Genomic DNA, 12,952 nt, shown 5'->3' with positions numbered 1-12,952 from the left:
GGTCGTGAGGTGCGTTTGATTTCTCCTCCTCCTCCTACCTTCGCCAGCTGAGCCTGTCTGCGCTTGAAGGCGTCGATGGGGTCGTCCTCCAGAGCGTAGTTCTCCAACACCGAGCGCACGTCGTCCACGCCGCTCAGAGCGATGGCTGACAGAAGAAGAAGAGAGGAGGTGAAACAGCCGCAGATACAAAACTCAAACTCGTTTATTTGACTTTCTGACAGAGAAATGTTCAGAATGATGTCAGTCTAGTGTGTGAAGTCAGGACACGGTTAGCGTAGCTTAGCATAAAGACTGGAAGCGGAGGGTAACAGTTAGTTTGGCTCACACCTATCAACACTAAAACTCACTGATTAACAAGCTGCATCTGGTTTGTTTCATCTGTAAACAAACTGATATGTAAGAACAACAGTTTGTGGTTTTAGGGCTGGAACTATTTCTTGCTGGTGTATCCATCCACCCAGTGCTTCTCTGCACAGCCTCGCCTTCACACAATACATAATAACATAAACAACACTGTATAAGTTATATTAAAGTTAAGCAGAGATAACATTATGATATTCAGTGTATTTTAGGATGAAATTCAGTAACTTTGGTCTAATTGACACATCAAATGGTAAATATAACTGTGGAAAATCAGCAAAGTTTAAACTTTAAACTAATGGAATAACAAATTTCATTTTGTTGTGTGAAAGATGCTTAAATCTGTGTTTGCAGGTCTGTTTAAAACCTCTTAGGAACATTTCTGCTGCGCTGGAAAAGCAGCATTTATATTGAACTTGTTTAGCAAACAGTCGCATATTTCCACATCCAGCATTCATGTGGATCGTGTTTCTGTCCACCTGGTGAATGTAAGTCCAATATTCACTCTCTTTTAGCTTTTAGCTGAGGGAAATATCTGGCTCTTCAGCTGCTAAATGCTCCACTATGTTCACCAGCTAGTCTACAGCTAACTGTGTCTGTTTGTTTGGTGCTGAGCAGGTAGTGTACAGCGGCTTTTTACAGCTTTTTCTCTGAAAACGACGCTATGAGAGACGCTGAGAGTGAACCAGAACAGTAAAGTTGCAGCCGGACAGATAAACAATGAGCTGAAACTCACTATAAAGCTCCGTAAAGCCGAGAGGAGCTGCAGAGTCTCTGTAGGTTCATCACTACGAGCCACAACCAACACATTACTGACACCTCAGACACTGTTATAAAAATATGGATTATAGCTAAAGAGCAGATGGAAAGGATCGGTGTCTCACTCTTGAGGAAGTTGGCGAGGTCGTAGAGCGTTCGGTCCTCCGAGTTGCCGTCCCATTTCTTCAGAGCCATGCCGTTGAAGGGCTGCAGGCTGAACGCCTCCCGCTTACAGTCCACCACGATCACCTTACTGGTGTCCCGGTTCAGACACGACACGTCCTGAAACAGAAGAGACGGACACACGGGTTGAGGTGTGTTAAGAGAAACTGACGACGATGGAAACGTTTCAGATCTCTGATGGTAAACACCAGAAATCAAAACCCTTTTAACCTCTTAAAAACGGTTAAATTTTGCACCAAATCTGTGTAACAAATGGTATCAACCCTAACCCTAACTCATGAGACATAACTGAGCATAGGAATGATCATTATATACTTCTATCATAATGTTCTAAGCCCTTATACACTCTAAACTTGCAAAATTTGAATAGACGCCTAACAAAAACATGTTTATTACAGATTTATGACTAGAAAAAAGTGACACACAGTGCTGAGCTGCATCAGCTTTCAGATGATGTATCACCACTTCTATGTGACACATACTGTCTCCCCCTAAAGATCACATGTCCCCCCCCATAAAAAAAAGACAAAAATGGGTCTATGGTAGAAGGAGGAGGAGGAGGAGGAAGAGGTTAAGGACTAATCAAATGAGGAACTTTATTATCTTAATGATCCTTAATATTCACAGAGATTAAAACCCACAAAACACACTTTCTCTGGTGGCTCCAGCTGGTGTGTGTGTGTGTGAGACAGATGGAGAGGGACGCTGCTCCTTGTCTCCATCACCAGGCTCATCTGGTGCCCAGCCACCCCCCCTCCTCCCCCTCCACCCCCCCCTAAAAACTGCTGCTGAAGCTGCTCTGTGTGTGTGTGTGTGTGTGTGTGTGTGTGTGTGTGAATAACAGGCATCTGTCTTACTGTGTGTGTGTGTTGAGTAAACTTAAGTGTCTGCACACACAATAATGATATTTACATTCATCCTTATTCTCACTGTAAATGGTTTGATGGCTTTAAATATGAGCAAAGGATGCCACAAGATTTATATCCATGTTTCTATTGGAGATAATTAGTAATGTAGTATATATTTAGCTTATTTGAATTACTAATTGCTCCTCATTTTTGTTGTTTATTGCTTGTTGAAGAGCTTCTTACTCTCTTGTGTAATGACAAAAAAAAGAAAAATGAATCTGCAACTATTTTGAACATTGATTTAATTTGTTTTGAGTCATTTTTTAAAAATAAAAACATCCAAATTCTCTGATTCCAGCTTCTTAAATGTGAATATTTTCTGGTTTATTTAGTCCTTTATGACAGTAAACTGAATATCTTTGACATTTTAAGATGCATCTTTGGCTTCGATCAACACTTTTTAAGACCAAACAATTTATCGATTAATTGAGAAAATACACGACAGATTAATTGACAATGAAAATGATTAGTTGCAGCTCTGGTTCAAATATGAATACAACTAAAAGAGAGTTCGTCCCTGGCTGGTAGGTTAACTCTTTTTACTCACACTGAGTTCCATCAATGAAAGGTCGCGCCCTGACAACTTCCACACCGCCACACTTCTCTCTGTCTGTCTTTGTATGAAAATGCCACACACACACGTCAAATCTGCTCTGTGATGTTATTGGCAGGAGCCATCTGTGGCTGCTGCTGCTGCTGCTGCTGTCTCTGTTTTGGGAGATTAGAAACAGAAATGACATCTACTGCTGTGAGGAACATCTACTGCTGTGAAGAGCAGATGCTGCTGTTGCCGCCGTCAACGTCCAGCAGAGGAAACCAGTCACACACACACGTGCGTCACGCCGTGTCACTGCAGCTGTTCGCACTGCAGATCAAAATATGAACAAATATGATTTTATTTGCTCCTTTGTGACGGTTTCTGATCACTGTGAACAGCAAAAAACTTTCATTCCTATCTGGAACATTATTAAATGTACAAAACAATTACTTGGGGCAATTTGAAACACCATAATAAGTGAGTTTATACTGTGCAGAAATACATCCAGCAGCTCACTGCAGCTGCTGCTTGTTGGTCCGTTACTTCCTGCAATATTTAAAACTGATCCACTGTCAAAACAACACCAGAAATGACTTGTTGTCCTGTTTTGTTGGTGTATTTTTAAATCGCTGTCAGTGCTAACCTCGGAGACAAACACCCTGCGTTTGTTGTGTTGGTTTTAGCTTAATGTAGCTCTGAACTCTAAACTCCTTTACAGAGAGATAATTACTTTGCTGATTGTTTCCAAACAGCACATTTCCACCTCTATATTAATATTCTGGGGCTCTACTGGAATATCTTTGCATGATTTCCAGTTAAAAACTCCTTATTTATCTTCTACTAGTCCTTTATGCAGCCCCTCAGTTCAGCCTCTGTCTGAAACAGGCTGTTTTAGCTCCTGTCTCTTTAAGGCCCCGCCCTCCTGATGAGCCCACTCTGTTCTGATTGGTCAGCTTTCAGGAAGCTTCCTCCGGCTCCGGAGGCTACGTAAACAAACTATAGTAGCAGGATTTCACTTCTTTTTCTCCTTCTTTACTCCAAATGTCAACTCCTCAAATCCATCCGTACATGTTGGAGCTGAACAACAAATGGAAACGCCTTAGCAACCACCTTAGCAACCAGCCAATCTGTTTTCATTACGAGGAGGAAGTAGAGGTAACTTTGCAAACAAGGCGTAAGGGCAGGTTGAAGCCCTGACTTTTGACTTGCAGGCAGCATTTCTACATACGTTCACCTCGAGTTTTGGAACTTTGACCATGTTTAACATCCGACATCAGAACAGGATATAAATAACAAAAAGCAGAATATGTCTCCTTTAAAACCGTTAGAAATCACCATTTTTAAAATCCTATTAAATGAAGTTATGCTGCAGCCAAGACGGTGAGATTAATATATGTCGTATATAATATATGATAATAATATGTTTTCTGATAGTTTTTCAGGTGCAGAGAAATCTTAAAATTGAAAATATACACTTATTAAAGTAGAGCTGCAACTAACGATTGTTTTCAGTATTTATTCATCTGTCTGTTATTTTCTCAATGAATCAATTAGTCTATGAAATGTTAAATAACAGTGAAATTTCCACGGAGGCTGCAGTGAAATCTTCCATTTGCTTGTTTTCTGACTAACGGAAATTCACTTCTGAAGTCACACGTGAGAAGCTGCAGGCAGAAAATGTTGACATGACATTTTTGCTTGAAAAATGACTCAAACGATCGATGATTCATTTTCTCTTAATCGACTGATGATTGCAAAGAAATACATTTATGAAAGACCTACATTTAATCAAGCCTGGAAAAGTAAATGAGAGCAGGCCTCTTTTGTTTTTACTTTTATGTGAGTTCATGTGTGATATTTTAAATATTTCATGTTTTTAATTAACTTTTGTGTCATGTTGTCTGTCATGTGTAAACTCGACAACAAGCTGACAACAACAAACACATGATGAGAAACACAGAACTCTGCAGGGACAGCAGGCCAGAGTTAAAAAAAACATCAACAACAACAAAGTTCGAAGGAAGACAGTTAATCCAACTGTTGTGTTTCTTATCCCGGCAACAGCCAACAAACAATAAGACGTCTGATCCATTTCAGGCCTGCAGCCGACGCTCAGATGCAGGGCAGCAAACAATAGCTGGATGTTGGTCTGCGGGTTTGATGAGAGGGTGAAGGAAGGTCAACGCCGTGGCTTATGGAGGAATTATCATAAAACAACTAGTAGAAAACGCTCAATACGCTGCTGATCACACAGAATATTATTATACTTTTCTACTAAATCCAGATTATGCTCTATGGGCACATTTTTGAAGCTACAAAATTGATCAAGTATCTGGAGAAGGTATTTCATTAGCTTAATATGGTTAATAGCAGTCCCTGACTAAGGACTCAATACTAAACTCCTATAAGAGATATTATTCATATCTCCATCCGGTTGCAGTAAAATCACCTGCAGAGCAGCTGCGCAACTGAACTGATATAACAGCTACATGACTCATGTTTTAACTTGTTTTAATTTCTGTTGTTCATCATCTGTGATGTGAAAACATCTGATTTCCACATGAAAAACAGTTAAAAAGCTTGAGTTCTTGGTATAAGTTCGGTTATAAAAGAGAGAGTCTCTCCTGATTGGCTGCTGACAGCTGGAGAGTCGATCACACTGGACAGTAGAGGAGACGACGCTGCTTTTAACACCGGAGCAGGAAATGCAGTCGCTCGCTTCCGTCCTCCGTTTCCATCACGGTTATATATTTAGATCATTTAGAGACAAGAATGTGTAAAAGTTTACAGTTTGTCTTGCTGTGACGCTGCGTTACTTACTGAGGCAGCGATTCAACTGACTCAGTGGTTTATAAACTGATGTATTGCAGCTTTAGTCCAAACACATTTTGGCTGATGGATATACATGAAAAGTTTGTATAATAAACGAACATAAAACATTAATACTGAGCGATAATTCATATCTTTTATCAGTGGAAGCGTATTGTAATGATATGATCATTTTATACATTTCTGTTGCCCAAATTTTAAAACAACAACAGACATGATTTTGTTTTGACAGTTGAAAAGTATTTGCTGACTCGTATGAAACCGTCGGTTTATTCCAGTGTTTTATTCCTCAGAGCTGATGTGTGTCGACTCTTCAGAAAAGCAGCAATTTCGTCATCATCACTTCCAGGATTGGCACATTCTGGCTACTGTACTTTGACTCATGAGCCAATGCATTGTTGTTAGACTTTGTCATCAGGTGACAATTAGATCCCCGTACTTTCTAAATGACCTTAACCGTTGACCTTATATGTGACATTTCTCTCTAACGGAAAATTCTTGTTAATTATTGTCAGAACATTCACTGAATTATCGACGTATTCGACCAGATTAGATCCCTGAGCTCCACAAGTTCTCTTGAGAAAGAAGCAGAAATTACTCCAAATGTATGTTTATGCATGTTATGTTTTCTGTTGTTTTTTATGAACACATGCTATATGCTACATGCTACATGCATGCACAGCTGCAGACGTCTAGTTTTCATTCGATAGTATTTGGATTAAAACGGTCGCTGGCAGAAAATGTGCATCCACAGCCATAAATAAAACAATATTTTTTAATAACTCCATGTGGTGTTTACCAACTTTCGCTTGACATCTGTAGCGTTTATAACTCTCCCTTAGCATATGGAGCATTAATAACTCTCTCTTAGCATCTGTTGCGTTCCTCTCTGTCTTGGCATTATGGAGATGAGATGATAAGTGTGTCTTCTCTCTGGGAAGTAGGTTAACCAGCTCCTTACAACCTCCAGACTGTCCTCCAATAAAACACAGGGAGAGATGACAGTTGGAGGGAGACAGAAGGAGGAGGTGGAGGTGGAGGAGGAGGAGGAGGAGGAGGGAAGGGGGGGGGGAGTAGAAGAGACGGAGCGAACTCAACGAGAGAGACGAGGGAAGGAAGGCGGGTGAAAGGGAGGTGAGATAAGAGGGAAAGGAGAGAGAGAGAGAGAGAGAGAGAGAGAGAGAAGGAGGCATAAGGTTAATGAGGCCTGAGAGGGGAGGAGGAGGAGGAGGGAGGAGGAGGGGATTAGGAAGGTCTATTGTGGCGAGGAAGAGGAGGAGACATCAATGGCAGCAGCAGAAGGCAGCTATGGAGCGCAGACGCAGGGGGTAACGCAGCTTCTCTAACAGCGTACAGGTGTTTTATCCACAAAAAACATCAACTAGAACAAACGAAACGTCTTTAAACAACTTTAAAACAAACATGAAATGATTCTTTTGTCACAAAACAAACTTTTCTGATCAGAAGTTTTTGTGTTTCCATCAGAGAAACCTTTAACACATGAATACTGAAGCAATAAACAAGACAGAACTAAATAAATAATCATATAAATAAAAATATATATATTATAACCATGAAATTAAATATTTAATTGAATGTTAAAACTACCTTGACATTTTATCCTGCTTCTTTTCACAAATTTATTTCATTCATTTTTTATTTAATTCCAGCAGTTTATTATTTCAAACATTTTCTGACATGTTTTTATTTCATAAATCTGTTTATTTCATTTGTCTCGACTTTCTGATAAAAACGTTGTGATGAAACGCTGCATTATGAAAATAAAACATTGAGAAAAATACTGTTGTAAAATAAAATCACCTGCAATAATAATCATTATTACTGTGAAAAGCAGCAGGATGACATAATATTTGTATTAGATTATTTCATATTATTTTATATATTTTGCCTGTAATATTTATATGATCAGGTCTATTTGTTTATTAATATTAAACTCTGTAAACAGCGGAGAGTTGAAGATCTTCAGGTTTAATGTTTAGTTATTTATCAAGATTGAATTATTTCATAAGTTTTATATAGTCATTTAACTTTTTTCATTACTTTTTTTTTTTAACTTCCTTTGTTGTAATTTATATTCACATTTTCTATAAATTTGTTTATATTTTTTATTATTTTCATACAATTTTCTCTTTTTTTTTTCAATTTTCAAGTATTTTTCATGAGCTTCATCTCTATGACAGTGTTTGATCAGTTTTTAATTACGTTAACCTGACGTTACTTACCTGTTTAAGAACTGAGCCACACACACACACACACACACACACACACACACACACACACACACACACACACACAAACACACACACACACACACAGAGGTCGTACCTTAACATGATGTCCTTCCATGTAGCGTGTTGCATCTCTAAACAGACGATACATGACGAAACCCTGAGGATCGATGCTGTCAATCAGAGGAAACGCCGTCTGGACACACACACACGCACACACACACACACACCACAGAAAGACAAAACAATAATTACCATCAGCCATAAATACACTGTAAAATTAATTCATGTCAAGTTATTTTTAAAGCTAAATGTCAAACATTCTCTGTTTCCAGCTTCTAAATGATGATAATTTGCTTCTTTTCTGTGTTTTATATCTTTGTAAACTGAACATCTTTGGGTTTTGGACTGTTGGTCGGACAAAACGAGACATCTGAAGACGTCAAACTGGCCTCTGGGATATTGTGACAGACATTTTATAGACCTGCTAATTATTCAAGAAAAGAAAATCTCTACAGAATAAGTAACAATTAAGATGTTAATCAGGTTTGTTCTTCAGACGAGTGTAAACGAGCCGACACACTTCACACACAAACAGAGCAGAGATGAGACTGATAGCATCTGAAAGCAGTAGCAGGAGGAGGAGTTTAAATCTGATCGCATGTCAACAGCAGGAATTAACCACCACTTAATACAGTTAAAATCATCTCAAAGATGAACCTCATCAGCCTGTTCATGTTTCATAAACTTCAACACTACTGCTTCTATACAGTGTCGGACCTTTACTGCTCATTTAGTAGCTGAATGTGACAGATAACAGTTCAGTGGGTTCGAGGGAACAAACTGTTTCTGCTGTCAACATTATGAGTTAATGTGGTCGTCGTCTGCATGTGATCAAAGCTGCTGGAAAAGGGACATTAAATAAAATCCAACAGAGTTAAAGCCTTTACACTGGATGTGATTTTTATATTTTTTCCAACTGTTGTTTGTGTCATGAGGACTTTCACATAGAACGTGAATATTACGAGGCGAAAAAGCGACGTGATTTTTTTCAGACCCAGGTCGATTTTTCTGACTTTTCACACAGCGAATAAAAGCATCAACCAATCAGAGAGTGTAATCTGCACAGACAGCTGTTCCTTGCGAAGGCCCACGTGGGGTGTTGAATATCCTGCTGTGTGTGTTTATGAACTTATTGACCGTATCTATATTGATTGATCAGCTGCAGGTCTGTCTGTGAGCACTGCAGGCAGACAGGTAGGTTCACTCACTGTGAACATGAATCAATACATTGATGCATCATCACCGTGTATTTATAAAGACAAACACTGTGGATTTCTTCCCGTGGAGCCGACATGCAAACTGTTTTGGTTCAGTAACTTCCTGCTGTCAGTCAGCCTGGTGATGTCAACATCCTCCAGTGATGATGATCTTGTCCTTCTTCTCCTCACTCGACAAAAGAAGAGGAGAGCGTTATATCCGCTCGATCCACAACGGCTCCGACCTGCGTTCAGCGTCTCATGTCCACAGAAGCAGCTGCTGGACAAACCGCCTCCACCAGGCTGACTGACGGCACAACGAGCCGTCGCAAATTCCTTCACAAATTCGTATCGCTGCCAGTGTTTTGATGTGAACTATTCGCAGGCGATTATTTCGCAATTTCATGTCGTTTATTTGCGTCGCCCCCCGGTGTGTAAAGGCCTTTACAGTGGGACTAAGATTATCTTGCCCGTAAGATGTTTTGGGGGAAAAAGGTGGTTATGTGCAGAAAGAAAAGAGTCAAATCTGCTGGAATTTAACTTTCAGTGACTCTATAAACTTTGCTGAAAACAGCTAAATACACAGACTGATCGTCAATCAGTGACATGTTATTGAAATGAATGAATGAGTGTGTGTGTGTGTGTGTGTGTGTGTGTGTGTGTGTGTGTGTGTGTGTGTTTCTTTGGGCAGTTTTCAGCTCCTGACAGTGAACCAGAGAGAAGCTGATAAAACAACATTAACAACAGATCTGATCACATCGGCGTGACAGTGAAACCTCTGAGGGCTTATTTAGCAATAAACACAACTACATTATCTATCTATCTGTGTGTGTGTGTGTGTGTGTGTGTGTGTGTGTGTGTTTGAGTGTGTGTGTGTGTGTCTCACCATGCCGGTCTCTGCAGTGAAGATGACAATCTCATAGAGCGGTGCGAGCTGCTGGAACAGGTAGTCGATACCCGGACGTTTCTTAAACCGCCAACCTGTCGCCAACTGGAAACACACAAACCAGTCAGCAACTCACCATTAAAAACACACTGTGATGTAACACACGACCAGATCAAACCACAGCGTGTGTGTGTGTGACTACCAGACACAGACTGAAAGTCCTTTTAAACACTCTTTTTTTAAAATAAAACAGCTGACATTCACACCAAAGCTAAAATAATTCAGTGTCATGTTCCAGAGAGCCGAAGTGAAACCAGAACTTCCAGTTTCTGTTCCAGAAGTAGATAAAAGGTCATTAAAAATCTCATTAACATGTGTGACTCTGCTAATAACAGAAGCTTCCTGTCATGTGACTCGCTTCGTATGTTTAGAGTTGTCTGAAAAAACATCTAAAATATTGTTGTTTATTCCATATTTCTGTTTTTAACGGCCTTTAACGAGCATCGTGTCCTGGACGTTTGCGGGGAGTTTTATGGATGTGGACAAAACCACAGCATTTGCATTTTTTTTTTTTTTTTTTTAATGGGAGCTGTAGGTTTTTTTTTTTTATTTGCTCACGACGAAAATGTCGTTAAAATTTATGACAGCAGCTGCCGTCGTGGAGCCGAGCCGTCTGAGAATATAGAAAGTAAAGTCCAGGAACGCTTCATCGTGTTCAGTTACAGAGGCTAGACAGGAAGTGACGTCATGGGATGAGACACGTCGGACAGCACATAACAGCGACCTCGAGTATCTTAACGTACAAATCTAAACCTAAAATAATAAAACAAACTGCTGGATAATGAAACTAAAATTATGAGAACGTAGCATGAAGATGGAAAGAAGCTAATAGCTAAAGATGAGTTATATGATACTGCAGCTATTTATAATGTTGCTAAAATAATGTGCGTTAATTTGAGAAGAAATTATAAAATATTAAAAACCTTCAGAGGGAAAAAGAGCCTCGTATCTAATGAGTGAGGCTGTTTAGAGCATCACCTACAGTAGAGACTAAAGTGATGACTTTATAATATTTTATAGACTATTCATGATATTTTATAGACTAAGTTACTGCTAGGAAGTCATATAATAACAGATAAAAAAATATTAATTATTAACTTGGCTTCACCGGTTGAACCTTTTATCAGCTTTCAGTCGTAACGTGAGTCTGAACGTTAGTGGGCGGAGGTCAAAGTTCAGGCTTAAAACCAGCGAGGACTTTTATCAAAGAGACAAACCTTTAATTGGATCTTTATTTCTATTTTCTTACAGCAACTGGATTTTTGTTTTAGTCCAGTTAATGTCTTTTTTTTCCTACATCTGATTTTATTATTGCTGCCTTGTGTGAAGTTCTTTGTAATCCGGCTTTTAAAAAGAGTTCTACATATTAGCATTATTGTTAATTTTAGGCCGTCCACATACTTTTGGCAAAGTTGTTTATATTACAGCTTTGAGTCCGAACCCGAGTTTAAAGTTCAGATTAATAAACACATATTAGTTCATAAACTACAAATCAATAACGAAATATTGTTGTTATAAAGATAAATAAGAAATAAGTTATTAAAACACTATGTGTGTGTGAGTGTGTGTGTGTGAGTGTGTGAGTGACTGTGTGTATGCATGTGTGTGTGTGTGTATATGCGTGTGAGTGTATGCGTGTGAGTGACTGTGTGTATGCATGTGTGTGTGTGTGTGTGTGTGTGTGAATGCGTGTGAGTGTGTGTATGAGTGTGAGTATGCGTGAGTGTATGTGTATGCATGTGAGTGTGTATGCGTGTGAGTGTGTGTAACTGTGTGTATGCATGTGTGTGTGTGTGTGTGAATGCGTGTGTGTGTGTGTGTAGGTGTGTGAGTGTGTGTATGCATGTGAGTGTGTATGCGTGTGAGTGTGTGTAACTGTGTGTATGCATGTGTGTGTGTGTGTGTGTATGCGTGTGAATGTGTGTATGCATGTGTGTGTGTGTATATTCATGTGAGTGTGTGTGTGTATGCGTGTGTGTATGTGAGTGTGTGTATGCATGTGTGTGTGTGTATATTCATGTGAGTGTGTGTGTGTATACGTGTGTATGTGAGTGTGTGTATGCATGTGAGTGTGTGTGTATGCGTGAGAGTGTGTGTGTATGCGTGAGAGTGTGTGTGTATGCGTGTGAGTGTGTGTGTATGCGTGTGAGTGTATGCGTGTGAGTGTGTGTGTATGCGTGAGAGTGTGTGTGTATGCGTGTGAGTGTGTGTGTATGCGTGTGAGTGTGTGTGTGCGTGTGTATGCGTGTGAGTGCGTGTGAGTGTGTGTGTGTGTAACTATAGCAGCAGAACAGCCATTATTTAGTCATACTTAAATGATCAAAGGTCATGACCTTTTCCACTCAGGTCGACTCCTGTTTGCTGCTGCTGCTCGAGTGTATGTAGGTGTGTGTGTAGGTGTGTGTGTAGGTGTGTGTGTAGGTGTGTGTGTGTGTAGATGTGTGTGTGTGTGTGTGATGAGGCAGATGTTTTTACACAGTGGAGACTTTTCTTTCGGTTGTGTGTTCAGACTCTCAGGACTCGCTGATCATCTGCAGCTATAAAATGCAGGTGACAGTTACAGAGTGTGTGTGTGTGTGTGTGTGTGTGTGTGCGCGCATGCGTGTGTTTGTACAAGTTGTGGTGTGAGATAGATAATAGTGATGGATAAAAGCGTGTTTGTTGGTGTTCATCTGCTTTATAATAACAGGCGGCAGGTGTCGAATTACAGCTGCTGCACACCTGTCAGGTAGGCAGACAGACTGTGTGTGTGTGTGTGTGTGTGTGTGTGTGTGTGTGTGTGTGTGTGTGTGTGTGTGTGTGTGTGTGTGTGTGTGTGTGTGTGTGTTATGGGGTGGGAGGGGCTCTCAGCAGACAATAGCACAAGTCGACAGGTGGTGGGACACACCTCCATCCTCCACCTGTTCCCAAATTCACCTCCA

The 12,952-nt window shown here is 40.0% G+C and overlaps 1 protein-coding gene across 2 annotated transcripts in view; it reads right to left on the bottom strand.

Moving 5' to 3' along the window:
- Positions 1-12,952, bottom strand: part of timm50 (translocase of inner mitochondrial membrane 50 homolog (S. cerevisiae)) — a 51,711-nt gene that overhangs the window by 3,216 nt on the left and 35,543 nt on the right. For both annotated transcript variants that reach the window (XM_067595558.1, XM_067595557.1), the window contains exons 7-10: positions 9,972-10,076; positions 7,924-8,022; positions 1,245-1,401; positions 39-145 (exon numbers count right to left, since the gene is read on the bottom strand). In XM_067595558.1, coding sequence (XP_067451659.1) covers positions 39-145; positions 1,245-1,401; positions 7,924-8,022; positions 9,972-10,076 — 468 coding nt within the window. The remainder of the gene's footprint in view (positions 1-38; positions 146-1,244; positions 1,402-7,923; positions 8,023-9,971; positions 10,077-12,952) is intronic.

Source organism: Thunnus thynnus, chromosome 7, assembly GCF_963924715.1.
Source record: "Thunnus thynnus chromosome 7, fThuThy2.1, whole genome shotgun sequence".
In the NCBI taxonomy this organism is placed as follows: Eukaryota; Metazoa; Chordata; class Actinopteri; order Scombriformes; family Scombridae; genus Thunnus; species Thunnus thynnus.
Note: the sequence above shows the minus strand (reverse complement) of the source record. Positions and strands in the feature narration are given on the sequence as shown.